The 23,751-nt window shown below is 31.7% G+C and overlaps 1 protein-coding gene across 2 annotated transcripts in view; it reads left to right on the top strand.

The window, feature by feature from the left end:
- Nucleotides 1-20,688, top strand: part of SNTG1 (syntrophin gamma 1) — a 623,364-nt gene extending 602,676 nt beyond the window's left edge. For both annotated transcript variants that reach the window (XM_082719661.1, XM_082719662.1), the window contains one exon: nt 16,662-20,688. In XM_082719661.1, the coding sequence (XP_082575787.1) occupies nt 16,662-16,820 (159 nt within the window). In that variant the 3' untranslated portion in view covers nt 16,821-20,688. The remainder of the gene's footprint in view (nt 1-16,661) is intronic.
- The last annotated feature ends 3,063 nt before the right edge of the window (nt 20,689-23,751 follow it).

Raw genomic sequence — 23,751 nt, 5'->3', positions numbered from 1 at the left:
TGTCATTAATATGACCATGTAAATTTTTTAGCTTATTAATAAGATGAGATGTAGTAATTGTTTTTGAAATGTTGAACCAATCTTACATTCTTAGAATAAACCTTACCTGATAATAGTGTGTAATTTTTTACATATAGTGATGAACAATGTTTGTAAAATTTTAAGAATTTTTGCTTTTATGTTCATGAGAGATACTGGTTTATAAGGTTTTTTGGTGGTTTTGTTTGTCTGTTTGTTTTTGATGCTACCTTTGCCAGGTTTTTGTATCAGCATAAAACTTGTCTTATCAAATGAGTTTGGAATGTTTTCTTCTCTTCTATTTTCTGGAAGATACCATGTAGAATTTTTTTTTTTTAAGATTTTATTTATTTGACAGAGAGAGATCACAAGTAGGCAGAGAGGCAGGCAAAGAGAGGGGAGGAAGCAGGCTTCCTGCGGAGCAGAGAGCCAAGTGCGGGGCTAGATTCCAGGACGCTGGGATCATGACCTGAGCTGAAGGCAGAGGCTTTAACCCACTGAGCCACCCAGGCGCACCACCATGTAGAATTTTTGATTCTTTAAAGATTTGGTAGAATTCTCTAGTGAAAATATCTGGACTGGGAGGTTTCTTTTTTGAGATTTTTTTAAATTATTATTTCAATTTACTTAGTAGATAGCTATTCAAATTATCTAGTATTCTCAAATGAGTTGTGATAATTTTTATTTTTTTAAGGACTTGGTCAATTCTATCTAAATTGTCAAATTTATTTGTGTCAATTTTCTTGCAGTATTTCCATAGTCCTTCTTTTTTAAGATTTTATTTATTTATTTGACAGAGAGAGAGATCACAAGTAGGCAGAGAAGCAGGCAGAGAGAGAGGAAAAAGCAGGCTCCTTGCTGAGCAGAGAGCCGGATGTGGGGCGATCCTGACCCGAGCTGAAGGCAGAGGCTTTAACCCACTGAGCCACCCAGGCGCCCCTTAGTCCTTATTTCTTTATTTCACTTTGAATTTCACTTCTCTATTTCACCTAATTTTAGTATTTCACTTTGAAGTTCTGCAAATTTTATAATGATATCTCTCATTCCTGTAAGCAATTCATGCTTCTTCTCTATTTTTTTGTTAGTCTTGGTAGAGACATTTCAAAACACCGGAATTATTTTCTCATTGATTCTCTTAGAATTTTAGAATCAATTACATGAATTCTGGTCTTAACTTTATTAATTTGCTTCTTTCTGGTTGCTTTAGTTTTATGTTGCCCTTCTTTTTCTAATTTCATAAGATCGTATTCTAAGATCACTGATTTGACAGTTCCTTATTTATAACACAAATATTTAATTCCGAAATTTCCTTCTTACACCTCATTTACTACATTCCACAAATTTTGATAAATTGCATTTCTATTTTAATGAAATTCAATGTGTTTTTAATTTTCTTGAAGTTTTTCTTCTTGATCAATGGAATTCTTTAGAAGTGTAATGTTCAGGTTCTAAGTATTTTAGGATTTTCCCATGATCTTTCTAGAATTGATTTCTTGTCTGATCTACTTGCTCAAAGAACATACTCTGTATGATTTCACTTTTTTTTTAATTAGTTGACATATTCTTTATCACTCAAGATACAACCTTATTACAACTTGGCAAGAGTGGGAATCTAGATCTTTGCTGGTGGGAGTGGGAGTAAGGCCAGTTTTTCTGTAGCATTAGTCCAGAGTAGAGTAATTAATGAGTAGACTGCCCCTTTTCAGATCATATGGCTAGATAGAGTTGTCTATTGCTTTGTTTTGTTTTTACCATTTTTGTTTTTTCCATTTGTTTTGTCTGTAATCATTGGTGTTTCTGGGCCCAAGGTCTCTACTTTCTTGTTTGGTATATATGATTTAAAAAGAAAAACTGAGTTTTTACCATATTATTCATCAGGTCCTGAGGTCACTGGATCCCTAGTTTATCTGCCTTCTCCTCTCCTTTCAAAATGTCCTTTTGTTTGTTTTACATGTCATTTCCAGAGTTTTTATTATACTTAGGAGAAATAAGGAAATCATTCTAAAAGTAGAAGTATATTTTTAAAGTACTATTAATACCACATCTAAAGAAATATAATTGTCATAGTGAGTCAGCTTCTTAGTTAATAACCTTTCATAACTCCAATGAGATAATGACAGACATATAACAAAAATTTGACAATGAAAATTTAATTATAGATATGGCTCTTATTATGGTGATAACTAGCAAGGAGATTGAATTAGTGATCAAAAACTTCCCAATAAAGAAAAACCCAGAATCAAAAGGATACATAGGTGGATTATTAATAAACATTAAAAGAAGAATTAATACTGATATTTTTAAAACTCTTTTAAAAGATAGAAGAGGAAACACTCTCAGAATGATTGTATTAAGGTAGAATTACCCTGATTTCAATGCCAGACAAAGATTAAAAAAAAAAAAAAGTAAACTACAGGCCAATTATCCTTAATGAACATTGATGCAAAAATCCTCAGTGAAATACTAGGAAATCAGAATCAACAGCACATTAAAACGGTCATAGTTGGATTTATTACTGTGATGCATGAATGATTTAACATACAAAAATCATTATGATATACCGCATTAGCAGAATAAAATATAAAAATCACATGATCATCTCAGTAGATGCAGAAAAGCTTTTGACAATCTTCAGACTCTTTTCATTATAAAAACTGGCCCAAAAAATGGAATGAAAGGAATCAATATCAATGTAATAAGGCCAGATGTGAAAAACCTACCACTAACATCTTACTGAATAGGGAAAAACTGAAAACTCCACACAAAGCCATTAAAACTAATAAATTCAATGAATTTGTTGAATACAGAATTGACATAAAAATCAGGGGCATAAATATATACTAATAAGAAGTTATCTGAAAGAGGAATTAGGAAAACAATCCTATTCACAACAGCAACAAAAATAATACATTACTTAGGAATTAACTTAAAGAGATGAAAGACTTATACATTGAAATTTCTAAAACACTGATGAAGGAAATTCTAAAGGACACAAAAGGAAAGATATCCTGTGTTTCCATGTTTATGAAAAGGAATAATTAATATTGTTTAAAAAGTCATATTACCCAAAATGATCTGTAGATTCAATGAGATACTTATACAAATCACAGTGATGTTTTTTACAGAAAGATAAAAAATCTTAAATTCATATGAAATCATAAGACTCCAAATTGCCAAAGCAATCTTAAGTAAAAAGAAAGCTGTAGGATCCCATTTTCCAACTTTAAATTATGTTACAAACCTATAGGAACCAAAACAAAGTTATAGGAACCAAACCACACAAATATATATATGTACATGTGTACACACACACACACATATGTAAACATATAGACCAATGAATTGGATACATATTCCAGAAATAAACCCACATATTTAGTCAACTGCTTATTGACAAGTGTTCCCTTAACAGCAAGGTAAGTATAGTTTCTTCAACAAGTAATGATGGGAAAACCATGTATCTGTATGCAAAACAATAAAGTTGGATCACTAACAGACAACATACATAAAAATCAACACAAAATGGATTAAAGACTTAAATGTAAGACCTGAAACATAAAACTCCTTAAAGAAAACATAAGCAAAGACCTTCTTCAAATTAATCTTGGCAAAAATTTTTTGGCTAGGACATCCAAAACATAGGTAACAAAAGCCAGAAGAGACAAGGGGACCACATCAAACTAGAAAGTTTCTGTACAACAAAGAAAATAATCTAGAAAATGAAATGCAATCTACAGAAAAAGGAAATTATTTGCAAATGATGTATCTAACAGTGGATTAATATATCTATATCCAAAATATAATTATAGATTAATATATCTATATCCAAAATATAGAAGTAACTAATACAACTCAATACCCAAAATACAAATAACTATATTTAAAAATGGGCAAAAGAAGAAATTTAAATGACCAACAATTATATGAAAAGGTGCTCAACATCACTAATCATTAGGGACATATAAACCAAAATATTTTTTTTAAAGATTTTATTTATTTATATGGCAGATGGAGATCACAAGTAGGCAGAGAGGCAGGCAGAGAGAGAGGAGGAAGCAGGCTCCCTGCTGAGCAGAAAGCCTAATGCAGGGCTTGATCCCAAGACCCTGGGAACATGACCTGGGCTGAAGGCAAAGACTTTAACCCACTGAGACACCCAGGCGCCCCTAAACCAAAATCTTAGTGAGATATCACCTCACACCTATTAGAATTGCTATTATAAAAAAGACAAAAGATAATAATGTTGGCAAAAAGGTGGAGAAAAGGGAACCTTTGTGCCCTGCTGGGGGCAATGTAATTTGGGACAGAAAATATGGGTAACAATATGGACATTTCTCAAAAAATTAAATAGAATTATCATATTATCCAACAATCCCAATCCCAGGTATATTTCCAAATGAAATGAAATCATTACCTCGAAAATATGTCTGCACTCTCATGTTCATTGCAGCATTATTCACAATAGTCAAGATATAGAATAAACCTTACTGTCCTTTGACAGATGAATGGATAAAGAAAATGTTATACACACACATAAGGAAATGTTATTTATGCTAATAAAAAAGAGCATCCTGTCATTTGTTATATGGCTGGAACTGGAGGATATCATGCTAAGTAAAATAAGACACAGAAAAAAAAAAAAAAAATACTGCCTGATCTAACTCACATGTGGCATCTACAATAGTCAAATCCTGAAGCAGAAAGTAGAATTTGATTGCCAAAGGTTTAGGGGAAGGAAAACGAGATGATGTTAGTCAAAAGGTATAAAATTTCAGTCATATAAGATGAATAATGATCTATTATATAATGTGATTGATGATAGTTGACAACACTGTTTTGAATAATTAAAATAAAATTTCTCCCCACCCCTAAACACAATGGTAGTTATGTAGAAGTGATGATATGCTAATTACCTTGATTGTGGCACTCTTTTCACAATGTATACATGTATCAAAACATCAAGTCATATCTTAAATACATATAATTTTATATGCCAAAGATATCATAAAACTACTAGAAATAAAAAAGAAGGTTACCCCAGCATTTAAACTATGGGTCAAAAAAATAATTAGGGCGCCTGGGTGGCTCAGTGGGTTAAGCCGCTGCCTTCGGCTCAGGTCATGATCTCAGGGTCTTGGGATCGAGTCCCGCATCAGGCTCTCTGCTCAGCAGGGAGCCTGCTTCCTCCTCTCTCTCTCTCTCTCTGCTTGCCTCTCTGCCTACTTGTGATCTCTGTCAAATAAATAAATAAAATCTTTTAAAAAAATAATTATTTATGGAAGCTGTTATAGTGTTTCTTTTCTCTTGAAAATGGTTTAAAAGTGATAAAAATGGTTTAGACAGTAGATGCATATCTTGTCATATAAAATAATAAGTAATTGTTAATAAAACATGCTTTAACTTAATAATACTATGTACATTCATAGTTACAAGACAAATACATTATAGCCAGAGCTTATTTAACAAGTAATATGGTTTGTTTGGGGAACGTGATTGAGTTGCCACAAGTATTACAAAATTAAAAGTTCTACATATTTAACTTTTTGGTTGTGAAAAGGTCTCAGAAATACTGAAAAAAGTCATGTAGATTTACCTGGGAGTTGGGGAATTAACTTTGTTTTTACATTTTTGCTTTTGTTATTTTTTTATGGGTATATGAGAACAATGTCATATTACAAAACTCCATTATACTTTTTTCTCTGAAAACAGAAATAAATTCTCATAAATTCTCACTTCATTACTCAGAAAGCTTAATAAATTTGCCATCTGTTTTCCAGAGCCTCATTTAATTTCTCAGAACTTTCCTAGTAGAACAGTGAAATGGTTCCCAGTTGAAGTCATGAGCAAATTGTAGCTATTTAACAGTTTACCAAAAATCTCATTTTATTGCTATTGGGAACTTTTAAAAAGTGGCTTATATCTGTTGTAAATATGACGCTAGTATATGAAGGATTACTGACATATTCTTATAGTCATTCCTACTAAATTTTCTAACCATATATATTTTCCTTTACTACTTCTAATATCCTGTTTTTGTATTTATGTAGATGTATTTTTAAAATTATAATTTGATATAATATGGCCAGACAGTCCTCTGACTTCCAAACAGGTTGTCTTTGAAAAACATCAATGAGGCTTTATTCATTGAACTTAATAACAATTTCCCTCAAAAGAAACACTTAAAATATTGCATAAATTAGTCTGTACAGCATATTAATCCTAAATTGCTAAACTTGAGATCTGGAAGCCATGGTAGTGCTTTTTTTGCTCAGTATAATAAAATAAAGAAAAAAGCAATTGCTTTTCTATTTAGTGGAACAGTGCAGAGTATAGAAACTCATTTCCATTGATTTGCTCATTGGAGTCTTCTCCCCCAAACCATTTCCTGCCCTCAGTTTCCACCATCTCAGAGACTCTATGCTGCTGGAAGAGAACTTTTCATGAGTGTCAGGTTCAGTAAGACTTAAATCAAAAAATCAGGAATTGACTTCCAGCAATGCCACTTTTAGCTAATCTGTATATATCTTCATTTTCTCATTATAAATTGTGTATAAAATTCCTGTCTTAAATGAGTTCTGTAGGGACAACATATTTTGTGGTTTGATGGTAAGGATTTTATATATAACACAATAGATGGAATATTTTGTATGCTCAGTGTCTGCCAAAGATGCTACTTAAGAATTCATGGTGTGCTGGTTTTCTTTTTGTAGAATGACTGGCAATTTAAGTGAATTCATATTTATATTTAGCACTGAGGTCTCATAGATGAGGAAGTTTAATATTTGTATACTTGGGTAGGTATTTGAGATGAAGGAATTCCCTCTGCATTAGAAATTAAGGGGCATCTTCCTATCCTGATTTTCACAATTTCTGACCTTTTTTGGCATCTGGAATGAAAGACTTTATAAAATTCCATGATTCTCTTCCTTTCACTGCAAATTATGGACAACACCTGCTGTTCAGACTATGGACGAAAACAAATGAGGCTAGGGCAGGGATACCTACTTAGTAGTGCTGGTCCTGCATCCATCCATGTTTTGTAGTGCTTCATACTGTAAAAGAAACTGAAGCATCAGTAGATTGATCAGGGGAAAATTGAAGTCATTTGTGTGTGTGTACATAATTTATATACCCATTGTTTTATCTGAAATGTCTTTTCAAACTACTGATTGGATTATGAAAAGAAATATGTAACAAAGGAGATACCTGGGACTATGCTTCTACTTTTAAAAGAACTTCTAAACTCCTGGGAATCACTGAGGATTCCAAACCATTTTTATTTCCTATTAAGAGTCCTTTTTCTTTGTACATAATTTGTTTTTCAAGTCTTCTATTTTCTGTTTAGGCAAATTGAACTTGGTCATGTGTGCTAGGAGTCAAAAACACTTCTTAACTTGTTAACCTATAAATTTAAATTGACATCTTTAATGTAAAACAAATACATTAACTGCCTCTAAAATAAGAAACTGTCAAGGGGAAATGTTCATGGTGTGATATATTTGTTTTCCTTTTTGCCAAAAGTCACCATTTACTTATAGAAGGAAAGTTATTACATTTTTAGTTTATTGATGTAAGTAAAAACATTTTGAAAAGCAAAATTTTAATAATAAAGTTACACATGGGGTGTCTGGGTGGCTCAGTGGGTTAAGCCTCTGCCTTCCACTCAGGTCATGATCTCAGGGTCCTGGGATCGAATCCCACGTCGGGCTCTCTGCTCGGCTGGGAGCCTGCTTCCCCCTCTCTCTCTGCCTACTTGTGATCTCCCTCTGTCTGTCAAATAAATAAATAAAATCTTAAAGAAAAAAAAAAGATACACATGAAAGCATTTTCCTACACGGTAAAATAACTTAAAATATAGTATAGTAACCAGGTACCATATTGTCTTCTCTTAGTAAGGAAAAAGATAAAAAATTACAATAATCATTAAATCTTTTGAAAATGGGAAAAATTGAATTTTGATCTGAAAAATTATTTGATTGTGAAAACAGGTGCTATAGAATTGTTCATAATATGTACATATTTACAGTCTTTTAGATTTTCATTATGATCAACTGTTTAAAGTGTCCCATATGAGTTTCTTAAGTGCATAAGTCATGTCTTCTTCAAATTTATGTCCCAGTGAATATCAATACATCGTCTGGTATATTGTTATTCACTAAATAACTTCATATTAGAGAAATGGTATAAATATGGTAATAACATATATCAGTATCTTATTCTTTTAATTAACTTAAGAAATGACACAAGATATTACTAAATAAGATTCTACTACATCAAGATCCTAGAAATACTTAAGTTTTTGAAAGTAAGCAGATTAATATAGATTGATAATTAAATGAGGTTTTATTTTTATTCACCAAGCCTTGTAATTAAAAGTCAGGAAACCAAGATAAATAATAAATCAATAATCCAAACCACCTAAAAATTGCAAATCACTGTACTTTAATGCATCTTATAAAATCAAATATAAATGTGGGTTGGATTTCTAGAATGGGAAAATAAAATCTTCTAAAAAGGCACTTCTCTGGAAAAAGAATGAAAAATCAGTCAAAATTATCAGGGTTAAATTTTTCAGAACTTTAAAGTAACCATATGTTTGCAATAACTGTAAAGTATTCATTACAGACAAAGCAAACATAAAACAAACAGCTTAGAAAACTTGACAGCTATGAAAAGCAGTACCCCCGAAGCCACTGCGAGTACAGACTGGGCTTGGAGTTTCTCAAAAAGCCTATCCCAGGAAAGTTGTAATTATTTGATCTTATTTGATCTATCTGGAAGCTTGATGGAAAAGCACATTTGTAATACTTTTCATTACTTGACATGACTCAAACCCTGTTCATTGGGAAAACCCAACACCAAGGAATTTATTGGTATTCATTGAAAACAATCAGAAGCACATTATAATTACCTGAGTTGGTGATTTTAGTAGTGGCAAACAAAAAGCTAAGGAAACCTTAAAACTAAGATCTGAGGAATAAGGGGCATTGAAAAACTCTATCTTCCTGAGAACTATAATGACATATGGTTAGGCAAAGCTGTGTGTATGACCTAATGTCAGCCCTGCTGAGTCAGACTGTTATAACACTGGACCACTAAGACTTTACTGGCAACACTGATGGGAAATACAGTCTTTAGAGAATTATGAATTATGTCAGGAAGGTCACTAAAAAACAAACAAAAAAATGAAAAGGAAGGAAGGATGAACAATAACAAACTATCAAACTGCCTCAGATACCAGGGAAGGATGATAATCTTTTTTCCAAAGTACGTTATTGAAATGTCCAGTTTTAAACAAAAATTATGATATATTTAAAGAATCAAGAAATTGTGGCACTTATATAAGAAAGTTGGCTATCAGTAAGAACTTTCCCTGAGGAAATCCAGCTATTAGACTTAATAGACAAAAACTTAGAAATATCTATTGCATACATGTTCAAAGGGCTAATGGAAACCATGCTCAAAGAATTAAAAGAAAGTGTGACATGTCTCATGAAATGGAAAATGTCAGAAAAGACATAGAAATAATAAAAAGAATCAAATCAAATTTTATCATATAAAAATGCAATAACAAATAAAGAATTCCCTAGAGGTATTAAACAAAAGATTTGAACTTGAACAGAGAATGAGAGAACTTGAAGAGTTCATTATATGTCAATCTCACTAAATCAATTGAGAGTATCCAATCTAGGGAACAGGAAATGAGAAAATGAGTAAAAATGAACAGATCCTCAGAAACTTAAATATGTGACAGCATCAATCACATACATAATGGGAATCTAAGGAAAGCGGGGAAGAATGACTATTTAAAGAAGTAAAATAGCTGAAAACTTCTCAAATATGATGAAAAGCATTAACCTCCAAATCCCAGAAATTCAGTGAATTCCAAGTATGATAAACCCACAGAGAAACAAACATCGTGATTGAACTTTGAAAAGCCCAAGTAAAGAATTTTGAAAGCAGCAAGAGAATGATTCCAACAGTACTTAGGATTACTAATAAGGGTAACAGCTGATTTCCAAAAGTAAGCGATGGAGACCTCATGGCACTAGAATGACATATTTAAGTCCTGAAACAAGGATTAGCAAACAAGAGTCCTTTATATAGCCAAATTTGCCTTCAAAAATGAAGAGGAAATTAATTAAATCTTTACTAGATTAAGCAACAACAACAGAGTTTGTCACTAGCAGATCTACACTATAGGAAATGTTCTTCAGAATAAAATAAGAGAATATAACTTGAATCATCATGAAGAAATCAAGCATACTTTTAAAGCTAATTCCATAATTAAATATAATTGACAGTATAAATACATTTTGTTTGTAATTCTTCTGTTCTTCTTACTGATTTAAAAGATCACTGCATAAAATAAAAATTATAAAACTGTCACTAGGTTTACAATTTACAAAGATATAATATGTAAGACAATAGCATAAAGGAAAGGGGAGGCACCAGAGGTATATTGGAACAAATTTTTAAATACTATTGAATTAAATTGGTATTGATCCAAACCAGATTATTCTAAGTTGTTAATTGTATTCTTCAGAATAAATAAGATAACTAAATATACAGTAAAATAACAAGTGAATTAAAATTATATATGCATACACACATAAAAAAAGGCAGGCATAGAGGAATAAAAGAATAAAATATATTGTAAACAAATAGCAAATGATAAACATAAATTATACTTTATGTATAACTACATTTAAAGTAAATATATTAAGCATTCCACACAAAAAGCAGATTAGAAAAATGAATTAAAAAAAAATTCTTGAGGTGATGACCTCAAGAAAAATGCTTTAGATTTGTAATTAAGCTTTATTAATTAATAAATTAATTTTAACTTACACCATTGTTTTTTCAGGTTTTAAAACTACATTTTGAGTTAAATCTTATGTGCAGTATAAGGTAGTGGTCTAGTTTCATTCTTTTGCATATGACTGTTTTTGGGGTCTGTTATCAAAGGAACAAGACTGAAACAAAGTGAAAGTTATGCAAAGCTTTATTCTATGCCAAGCATTAGAAGTCAGACTGACCAGCCAGGGGAACGAGACTGAGACAAAGTGAAAGTTATGCAAAGATTTATTCTATGCCAAGCATTAGAAGTTAGACTCACTGGCCAGGGATACCTCCAAAGAGAGCAACCCCATACCGATCTCACAGGCTGGTTTTATAGAGTGTAACCGCAGACCACAAGGTATGTGGCTTCTATTGTTAAGGCATTTACTCCGGGAATCGATACCCAGAACCAATACCAGAAACTGCTGGGATGTTTGGAACTGCTGGGGCATGCTGGGGCATTTAGAACTGCTGGGGCGTTTACTCCCGGAACAGAGTCCGTAGATGTAAACAATATGGCTACCCAGGTAATATGGAGTCGCTCTAGTTAAGCAGGCCCTAATAGTTAAACAGGTTTTAACATTAAATTGGCCCTAATACCATCTGGTTTCCTCAACACCATTTATTGAAGAAATTGTCCTTCCCTCATTGTATATTCCTGGCTCCTTTGTTTTAAATTAATTAAATATATGTATGCATGAGTTTATTTTTGGATTCTCAATTCTATTGTATTGATGTGTGTGTCTGTTTTCATGCCCATACCACATCATTTTGATAACTATTTCTTTGTAAAAAGTTTGAATTCAGAGAGTGTGATGCCTTCAGCTTTGTTTTTTCTAGAGATTTAGAGATTGCTTTGGCTATTCAGGTCTTTTGTGGTTCCATAAAAATTTATGCTCATTTGTCTTATCTTTATCAAAAATACCATTGGAATTTTGATGGGGATTACATTGGGTCTATAGATTGCTTTGGCTAGCATGGACTTTTTTTTTTTTTTTTAAGATTTTTTTGTATTTATTTTGAGAGAGAGAGAGAGAGAGCACAAGTTGAGGGGGAGGGACAGTGGGAAAGGGAGAAGCAGACTCTCTACCAAGCAGGGAACACAAGCCAGGCTTGATCTCAGGACCCCAAGATCAAGACCTGAGCCTAAGGCAGATACTTAACTGACTGAGCCACTCAGGTGCCCCAATGGACATTTTAACAGTATTAATTCTTCTAATCCATGAGCACAGAATGTCTTTCCATTTATTCATGTCTTCAATTTCTTTCTTTCTGTTTTTTGGTGTCTAATGTACAGGTCATATACCTCAATGGTTATATTCATTCCTAGGTATTTTATTGTTTTTGAGTCAGTTTTAAAAGAGACGGTTTTCTTAATTTCTCTTTCTGACAGTTCTTTCAATAATGAACTACCATGTATAGAAATGTAGCATATTTCTGTATATTGATTTTGTACTCTGCAATTTTACTGAATTTGCCTATTAGTTCTAATCTATTTTTGGTAGAGTCTCTAGAATTTTCTTATATAATATCCTGTTTTTATCACCAATGTCTGGTCTAACATGGTGTTTAAGGATGATGTTTCTTTATTGATTTTCTGTCTGGATGATCCATCCATTGATGTAAGTGAGGTAGTAAAGCCCCCTATTTTTTTTTTAAAGATTTTATTTATTTATTTGACAGAGAGAGATCACAGACGGAGAGGCAAGCAGAGAGGGAGACAGAGGGAAGCAGGCTCCCTGCTGAGCAGAGAGCCCGATGCGGGACTCGATCCCAGGACCCCGAGATCATGACCCGAGCCGAAGGCAGCGGCTTAATCCACTGAGCCACCCAGTGGATGGCTACTTTCATTGTATTGCTATTTCTTTCTTTAGAGCTTTTATTTTTTTAAGATTTTATATATTTAGTTGAGAAAGAGAGAATGATAGATGGAGAGAGAAAGAGAGAGAGCATGAGAGGGGGAGGATCAGAGGGAGAGACAGACTACTTGCTGAGCAGAATTCAGGACTTGACTCTGGAACTCCAGGATCTTAACCTGAGCAGATCTTAACCTGAGCAGAAGGCAGTTGCTTAACCAGCTGAGGAGCCCCATCCCTTTAGATTTTTTAATATCTGCTGTATATATTTAGGTGTTTCCTAATTTCTTAAATATTGGAAAAATATTATTGTTTTCACTTACTGATTCATTTCTCTGCTCATTTAAGAAAAACAGACTTCTCTAAAAGATTATTATCTAAACTTGCTCTATATTTTTTTTTCACTTAATCAATTGTGAACTGATTCTTATGGATCATGGATCTTTTGCATCCACTTCTCCATTAAACTACTTTGTCAAGGTTAAAAATGTTAAATCTAATAGTCAATTTCCAGTTTTCATTTTACTAGACTCTCTGTTTTATCAATCTCTCTTCCTGTGGCAACTACTGCTCTCTTTTCTTTGCTGGTTCTTCCCTATCTTAATTTTATATTGTAGGATCCCCGGGATTAACGCTTGATCCTTTTTTCTACATATCCTCCACACCTTGAACTTCTCACTCAGATCGCAAGTTTATTCTTAATCTCATCTATATGCCAACACATCCTAAATTTTATGTCAACCTTGAGTTTTCCCTTTAGTCTACACTAATATATATATAATTATCCTTGTCATTCTAATATGCTCTCAGATATAACAGTCCAAAGCCAAAATCTTGGTCTTTCATGCCATACCTGTTTTTTTTTTGTAATTCTTCCATTTTAGTAAATGACAACCCTCTCCTTTCATTTGCTCAATAAAATATTTTTTAATCATCCTTGACTCAACTTTACTTAGAAATCCCATACCTTTTCCTTATTAAAAATGTTGTAATATTTCTCCTTTTTTTCTCTTATTTCCATAGAACTCAGAATTATGATTTTTTTCAGAATTATAATTTTAAGACTTATGTCAATTCTTATCACTCTCTGCTCAAAAATCTCCCATGGTTTTCCATGTCACTCAGAGTCAAACTCGTGAAGAGTCCATATGGCACTCCAAATTCTGACCTGTGTTATTCCTTTGACTTCATTTCCTATTAAGTACTCCTTAATTCATTCAGTTCCCACAATAGCCCCTTGCTTTAATTCAAAGTCTTCTAGAATGTCTCTCAGGCCTTTTGAAATTACACATCTGTCTGGAATTGTTTGTTTTACAGACATTCAAATGGTTTATTCCTTTGTCCCCTTCAGATTTTGCACACATGCCAATGAAGGTTTTGCTGTCTTTCAGCTCCTCCTACACTTTTTTCTCTCTTCTCTGCTTTGTTATCTTGACTGTAGTTATAAACATATTCAGTAATATTAGATTTAATTTATTTATGCCCTTATTTATTGTTTTTTGCCACTAGATTGTAAGACCCATCAAGGCTTTTTTTGGTCTGTTTTGCTCAGTATTTATATATTTCCACCCAGAAAAAGACTAAAAGCATATTAAGCACGCAATAAATATTCATTGGATGAAAGAACGCTAAAAATTTTGAAGAGAACTTAAGTTTAGTGAGATTTATGGAGTTCAGAAGAACTTTATTACAAGGAGATAAATAATTTGATGGATGCCATTGTGGATGCTCAGCCGATAGACGGATATGTAGGTCTAGGAGTTATATTAGAAATGAGTAAGAATATATATAGAAAGAAGAGATAATTGAAGCCCCAAGAAGGGATATAGTGGCCCAAAGTGAGTATTGAGACAGAGGAAAGATGAGTTGACATTGGTATCAAGAACCAAACTTGAATGCATCTCTGCTTCCTGCTTTCTCTTTTTACCAATTATTTCCTCTCTACCACTAACTCCCCTGAAAAAAGGTATAAAAATTTTACAGTGGTAATCTACATCAAATAATTAAGTTACAATTTATAAGGCATAAATAATTGAGAATATTAACCTTTCTAAACATTTCTATATAGTTAAATATCTATTTTTATAATCTCCAAATTAATAAAGATGTGGCAGAATTATTTTTGAAAAAAGTTGTTATATTTTGGCCTACTTGCAATATTCAAAATATTTTCCCCTTTATCAAGAGCAAATTGCATATTTTTGTTGTTTTCTTTTTTAATAGTACATAGGCACATTTCATATTTTTCTAAGATTTTACCACCCTCTTCATATCTGATGCCCTTAATATGGATCAATATTAAAAGTAATTCAGAATCTTCATAATCTGGCTGCATAAAGAACAGGAGGACTTCGAAGTTGAGTTAAGGCAATAGAAAAGCTGCTAGTTGACAAGTAACATATCATAGTGCTACTGTAGTGTATTCTTAAGAATAAAGCTTCCGAAATAATTATGATGGAATAACTAAAATAATTTTTAGATTGAAGTATTTTAGGAAATTAGAATAGTTAAATCTTTGCTGCTTTCAGGAGTAAGTCAACATTTGCCAAAGGAAACTATGAAATACTGACGTTTTGAAGGGAATTACTGAGAAAGCATAGGTATTTTATGTATATTTTACAGAAATATGAGTGAATTTGTGTTGTGCTCTATTGTGCTTCTACTGCATGATCTGATAAACTATTCTGAAGGTGAATTATTTTGCTTAAATAATTTCCTGGTGCATAACACATATGATATCTCCCAATTGAATAGATACTTTGTATTGTTTTCCATCATCACACACTATAAATTGCAAACACTATTACTAATGTGCATGTAAATTGTAATTCTACATCTTTTATTTTAAATATGAATTATATAGCAACAACTTTATAGGCAATTTCATATGGTTTACTACTCTCTAGTTATCCTTTTTGTAATGTTTATCATATAGACTCCATTAAACATATGAATGAATTTACCTTTCTCAACCCTCTTGGAATTAAAACATTTTATGGGACTACTGATGGTTTTCCATACCTGATCACCAAAGCTGATGTCAGCTTTTAAAATCTATCCTGAGCATCACCTCATGATTTTACAGCTCGTCTGACATCATTCCTGGCTTGAAAATAATCAAAACAAAACAAAAATCTTTTCTGTTCTTTTGTTTTGTTTTGTTTTGTTTTGTTTTTTCCATTGTGGTCCACAAATTTCCTTAAGGATCCAAATGGAAAACATATTTTAAAAAATCCAAATGATTAGTGGCCTTGGCTGATTTTTTTTTTTAACAACCAAATACAACAAATTTAAACAACCAAATACAACAATTAAAATTAATTACATTTAAGATTAATGCATGCAGGATATTTTGGAATTGAACGATTTGGCTCCTAGTGCCATAAACATTCATAATCTTTCACTTTCAGTGTTTCTTATTCAGTGACTTATGATAAATTGCAACTTATTCTAGGGAACAATAGAGAATATTTTTTTAATTATTTCAATCCATATATATCATGTGAAATGTTTGGAGAGAGATTAAAAATATATTTTAAGCTACTCCCATGTTTTGTACTTTATCAAGAATAAAATTTCATTCTGATCAAATATATTTCTATCTAGCATTCATCAATAATGAAATGACTTTCATAGATAATAAAAATGGTTAGTATTTCTAGCTCTTAGACTGTCATGTTTTGAAGTAAGTCTGTAATAAATCTGATATTTATATATTGAATAAAAATTTCTACAGTTTCTATACATTTGAGATAGATAGATAGATAGATTCAATGTATATTGATTCAAATCATGTTTATTGAGCTTGGGAAAAAACTCATTGTCTAGTTGTCTAGTTATTATCAACTTTCCTAAAGAAATTGATTTTTATTTTATCTAAAACGTTTCTTTAACCCACTGAGCCACCCAGGCGCCCTATTTAAAGCATTTCTTTTTCCCTTTCAGGAGCTGGAATTTTCAAATCTATTTGCTGTTCTTCACTGCATTCATTCATTTTTTGCTGCCAAAGTAGCTTGTTTGGACCCTCTCTTTTTAGGCAATCAGGCTACCGCTTCTGCTGCTGCCAGCTCTGCTACTACAAGCAAAACAAAGTACACAACTTGACATACCGAGATTTGCATTGTCACTTACTATGACTATGTAAAGAAAATAAACATAATCATCATTTTAGACCCTGGAGAAACAATCATATCACCAAGTAAACAGTGAATTCAATTTGAAATTTGAACAGAAAGCAAGGTCATAAGGGATCTCAAAAGCACTTCTATTTTGGAAGACATTGTGAATAATCTTAAATGAACCATAACAGCTTGTTCTCAGTTTATTTGTACCATCGAAAGTGAAGACGAAAGAATGAATGATTCAAAGTATGTAAATAATATACAAATTGTAAGCTACCTATAAATAAAAATACCACTTAAATGGTTATTTCTGTATTTTAGATTATTTTGTATGTTGGGCCAGATCATGAACTAATGCCCTATCATTGAATTTTGAGTGATATAAAGGAGGCAAATAAACCACATGGCAGCGAAGAAAATAGCATGTAAAAAATTTCGTCAAAGAAGAGAGCACTTTAATTTGCTAATGTAGATTTTCCTTGCATTCTCATTCTGCAATATGACACTGGCATTCCAATTTTATCTTGTTGTCAACTATTCCTAAGATTTTCAAAAGAATAAATACATCGATTCTATGATAGTCACAATGTAAAATGTACTATTTTTCCTTAAATCACTGATATCAATGTTTTATTGCTGCTAGTGTCAACCAAATATGCTGACATGTGTTAATTTAATTATGAACCAAGAAAACATTCATGAACCTCTTGTTCTTTCCTTCATTTAAGAAGGTTTATACTTACCTAATGGGATTTGTTATCAAATTAAAGTTTCATAAATTTTCAGTGACTCCAAAAACTTTTGTAGAGAAAATAATACAAAAAATGTCATGTGAGAAACTCATACAATTCTTTGTATGCTAATCTACTAGTTAATCATGGACTGAAATGACTTTAGAGTGTAGTCTCAATTTTAGTTATTTCAGGAAAATGATATTTTCCCATTTTAGAAATATTTTATGAGAAAGTAAGGTGAGATATGAAAATAAAATTTTTAATTTCTAGCTTACCATGTCATAAAAGTGATTATATAATGCAAGACTATGTTGGTTATTTTAGTTATCTTGTCTTAGTAAATGGGAAGAAGCTGGAAATTTGAAAGTATCGGAGGTATGGGCACCTGACTCAGACCCTGGTATTATATAATTATTGGTTTAATGTGGAAAACACTGTCCTTTACTACAGCTGTACTGAGATATGCTTTTAAACAACTAGCTACCTATTAAAAAAAAAGAAAAAAATACTTATTTTTAATTAACACACATGTTCCCAACTAAATCAAACATAGATAGTTCCTTGTGAAGATGATGAACTATCCAATAAGGTGGTTTAATTTTCTTTTTTAAATAGAAAAAAAAAAAGTACTCAAGAAGGAAACACAATTATTTGCAAAAGAACACATTTTAATTATGCTTTAAAATTTATTAAACCATTTCCATAATCATCATAAATTATTTATTCACTATGCATCTTGTTAATTCTTAAGCATGTTAAATTAAAAAGAAAAATTGAAGGTTCATCATTGTACCTGACAAGAGTTAAGCTGGATCTAGGACACCTTACTAAAAGAACTATGGCTAGTTGGACACTACACAGTTTAAATATATTTTATCTTGACCATAAAATTAATTAATTATATTCATAATTGGGATGACACTGTGGAGTTATTGCTTACTAAGTATTCACCAAATAGAACAGTCATTCTAAAGTCAGAAGTCCACCAAAAGCCGACTTCAGTAAGCCTCTGTTGAGCATATGGAAGAAGAGTAGAGGGAGGCATCTACCTTAGGGTCAGAAGCAGTAGTAGCCACTTCATTATAGAATCTCTGCTATGAGCTAGAGTTGTATCTTGGTGTGCCCCACATTGGGGTAACATTTATGTGTCCACAGTGTGATAATCTGGTCTATTAAGTAATATGAAGTGGGCTAGTTAGCCAAAAAGAAAAAAAATAGTTTTTAAACTTAAATACCTGTTATATAATCATTTTTAATAAATAAAATATCAGATTTTTGTAAAAGCTCCATTTTAAATATACAAAAAACAATTTAATCAAATACCCTTTTTCATTATATCATAAAAATCTTCTAGTCTGTGCTTATGTGTATGATGAAGGAAAAGGTGCACAATGAGATATGTATGGGTATATATCTCCTTGTACAACACACACACACACACACATATACATGTGTGTATATGTATATAATAAAATGCTACCCTCAAAATATATTAGAATTATTAAAATATATTTCAAGTAATATATTTAATATACTTTAAATTTACACTGTAAATTGTAACTTGAGTTCAAATTTATGATAATACAATACTGTGTTTATTTTTGATACCATTGATAAAAAGCTAATAGGTCTAAATTGCTATTTAACATTAGTGGAGCACCTACTTATTAGAAAAATATTATTCTGATGTTCATCAGTTACCAAGTAATATTTAACATTTTCCTTTACAGTGGAATGATTAACCACTGTCATTTGTTATAACTTGGACTATTTAAATGAGAAAGCTTAAAAATGAACAAAATAATCAGACAAATCTCCGTTTCTCATAAAATTCATGTTTAAGTGCATGAGATTTATTCATGAAATCCTAATTTGTACTAGAGCACATTTTAATAGCTGAATGCTTATTTATGTGTTAACCCCTCCAGTGCCTTGGGATATGAGTGTGTGTGTGTGTGTGTGTGTGTGTGTGTACACATTATACATATATATGTATGTATATACATATATATACATATGTATATATGCACATACATATATATGCACATTAAAGGATTCATTCTAGTGTACATAGTGCAAGCTCAAAGGGAATATTATATTATAGGTACTTAAGTCAGAAAAGGAAGTTCAAATATCATTTGAAGTCTTTGTTAACTACTATAATAATGTATTTTGCCTGATAAAGAATAATAATTAATTAAAGCTGAAGTATATTGAAGCAGGGGCATTTTTAATTTGTTATACTGCAACAAATACTTTAAGATAATGTAAGTGTAACATATACCCCAACATTTATCATCCAACACTATTTTAAAGGGAGAATAACTAGCTAATCATTTTTGCCCTTTTTTCAGGCAGGTACCAAATTAGAGTTTTAAAGTCTTTGCTTACAAAACTGGTGTTAAACAGGAAGAAAAGTAATTACTTGAAAATAAATATCAAGCTCATATTAACCCTGTTAGCAGAGAAACGTTCCTTTGGGTAAATTGGTTTATAGATGGACATTTTCTTCATTTACGAGGACAAAACTTGTTCATAAACTCTGTTTACATGGAATGCTGGTTTTGCGAGAAGGTTGATTTATTATTGTGGAAAAGTAATAATTCTAACAATTATTTGAATTACTGCTAGAAATCAGCAGGTGGAGAAGCTTTAAAAGCACAAGGATGATCTTGTGCTTAACTTTTTAAGGTAAGTGTACATGTTCCGAATTCATAACATTTTGCTACTCTTAATTGTGCTGTACTCATGAGCTCTTCTTAAGGAATTGCTTTAGTCATACCTCTAAAACTCTTGTTTATGATTTATTCTTACTCCTTAACACTTTAAAATCATAATTCACTTATTTGCACATTTGAAGTTGCTTTTGAAGATAAACAAAGTATTATAAATGTTATATATTTTATACATATTAAAAATGCAATGAAAATACCAGAAATATGAAATGTAAATATATTTATTTCATTTTTAATTGTTTTGGTGGATGTTTGTAAAATGTAAATTAATATCTGTGACAAAAAAATTGTCACTTTGTTCTTTAAGTTCATTAATGTATCACTAATAAAACTGTACCTTTTTTAATGACGCATACTGGAAAATAAAAACAAATACTTTTTACTACATTTGTATTTTTACTTCATGGGTTTGATTTATAAGTTTCACATGTGTTTAGAGCATGATTCTGACGAACTTAACTGTAATGAACAGGGGCAGATAAGACCTGTCAGCCTGGGGTGCTGGTCTCTGGGGGCATGATCTGTTCTGGTTCATCAATATTCATGAAGATTAGACAGCTGACCCCTAAAGACCCCAAAGATTGAAAAAAAGATGTATTTTCCAAATTACTTAAACAATCAGACTTGCAACTTTTGAAAACATGACAACTTTGATATTTTCACAGTGGTTCATTGTGAGGCAAATCTACATTGAGAGGACTGGTCAAACTGGGTATTGACATCTGCCCATTTTTAACTGAGAAGGCCACAGTTGTCTTTCAGGTAATTACAGTGCCATAAAAGATAGTGATTACAGGAATCAGTTTAAAACAATTATTTCAGTTGTTATTCCAGTTGATATCTGTATTATTTTTCCAGTTGTTAAATGAACATCTCTCATTTTTTATATATTTTTGTTTTGAAAAAAAAAAAACTCTGCTGAAAAAATAGTATATGCCCATCGTTAGTAATTTAAGCCACTAAAAAGTATTAAAAAGTAGATACTATATTAAAACTTACAACCACAAAAATAAACAATTCATTTTAGAATTATAGTTAGATAGATATAGATACATATACATATGTATCTATATCTATCTAACTATATTTTTTATTTTATATAAAGCCCAAAAGAAATATAATTAGTTGAGAAACTGATGTACAAGGGCATGGATTAAAATGCTTCTATAAATATATTCTTTCAAGAAGTACAATATAAAACAGATAACTGTTTTGGTTATGTTTTTTTGTTTTGTTTTGGGTAAATGTATGAAGAATAATAGCAAAATGTGGATTTTTAAAAATTAACTAGCTATTAACAATAAGTAGAATTATGTATATATTTTAAAAGGATCATGAACTCAAGAATATTCTTTTTTTAATTTTTAAGATTAATTGCAGTTTAAATGCAAAACTATCAACTTTCCAGAATATAATCCTGTATGTTTTGATAAGTGGATATGATTGCACACTGCTACCAAGATAAAAATATTGCATAGTTCAGTCTCACCAATAAATGCCCCAGTGCCACTTTGTAGACAGCCCCCTCTTCTAACCTTCTAACTTAACCTTCTAATTGTTCTTCTAAAAATCTGTCCCCATAGCTTTCCCTTTTCAAAATTTAAATGCACAGTATGTCATCTTTTGAGATTACTCCCTCTCTTTTGGGCTATCACTTCTCTACAAAAAGTCTTTTTGTGTATGTTCTCCTTCAGTAGGATACCAATCTTGATTCTATTCATCATGTCCACAAAGGTTCTGTAACCATCATTGTCTTTACCATTGGATCACTCCTATCTTCTGTCAGAGGCACCTGTAGCCAGCTTTGTAGTCTTCTAGGCATGAAACAGGTACTACCTCTTATGTGAGCAAGTAGGGAGAGAAGGGAGGAAACATACTCTTATAATTTGAATTCCATTTAAGGAAAATACAACTCTCTCTCTCTCTCTCTCTATATATATATATTTATAGAAAGAGTTGAATATATAAAAATAAATATATATTTATATATTTAAAAGAAATATATTTTAAATATATGAATATTAAATAGTAAATATATGGCAATTTATTAATTTAATTTAATTATAAATGAAAATTTTTAATTAATAAATAACATATGTTTAATTATATAAACATATATTTAATTTAAGAGTTTCCATGCATTTACTTTTCTTTTTAAAGATTTGTTTATTTATTTGAGAGAGAGAGCAAGCATGAGCGGAAGGGGCAGAGAGAGAGAACCTGGAACAAGACTCATGCTAGGCTCTGAGCCTGATGCAGGACTCAATTCCACAACACTGAGATCATGATCTGAGCCAAAACCAAGAGTCTGATGCTTGACCAGCCGAGCCACCCAGTTGCCCAAGCCTGAGTTTACTTTTATGTGAACACAAGTTTTTAAATTATTTGAGTAAATATAAGGTTAACTGCCATGTCATATGGCAAGAGTATGTTTAATTTTGTAAGAAATCATTAAAATTTCTTCCAAAGTGAAAGTACAAGTTTGCTTTCTCACCAGTAATAAATGTGAATACCTTTTGCTTCATATCTTCCCCAGCATTTTGGCCATTCTTTTTTTTTTTTTTTTTAACATTTTAATTTTTTATGCATTTTGGCCATTCTAATAGTGGTAGCCTTATTTAACCATAAGCAGAATAAGAGTATTAGTTCTCATTGCCCAGTAACTCCTATTCTTCCAACTGATTCAACTTGAAATTCCTCATCATCTTTGTATTTGTTTGTTAGAGCTGCTGCAACAAAGTATCACAAACTGAGTGGCATAATCAACAGAAGTCTATTAGCCTGCAGGCCTAGAGGCTAGAAATCTGAGTTCCAGGTGTCAGTGGGACCATGCACCCTGTGAAGGCACTAAGGAAAGATCTGTTCTGGGGTTCTCTCCTAGGGTCTGATAGTTCCTTGACAGCATAATTGCAACCTTCACATAGTATTCTCTTGTGTGGGTGTATGTCCTTTTTAATAAGGACATCAGTCAAATTGGATTAGGAGTCTGCCATACTCTAGTATGACCTCATCTTAACTCACTAAATCTGTAATGACTCCATTTCCAAATAAAGTCACATTCTAATGTCTGAGGGTTAGGATTTTAACCTACTAATTTTGAGGAAAACACATTTCAATATGTAACAGTTCTTTAGATGACAGCTTAAATGTCCCTTACAATGAGAAGCGTTTTTCCTTTTCTTCATCCGAAAAGCTGAATTCTTTCTGCCATGTAATTATAACACGTGGTGATTTAATTTACTATTTTCCCTATTAAACTTTTAATTTTTATGAAGGCAGAGATTATGTCCATTTTACTTACCTTTGTATATTTACCACCTAGCACCAACTTTGGAAAACAGAGGTACTTAATGAAAGGTGTTATTGTTGTGGGTGTTAATAAAACAACCCAAACTGAGGTTTTTAAATTTTATTTATTTGACAGAGAGAGATCAGAAGTAGGCAT

This window comes from Mustela nivalis, assembly GCF_964662115.1.
Source record: "Mustela nivalis genome assembly, chromosome: 2".
NCBI classification, from domain to species: Eukaryota; Metazoa; Chordata; class Mammalia; order Carnivora; family Mustelidae; genus Mustela; species Mustela nivalis.
The sequence above is the reverse complement of the archived record's forward strand: the minus strand, read 5'-3'. Positions and strand labels throughout refer to the sequence as shown.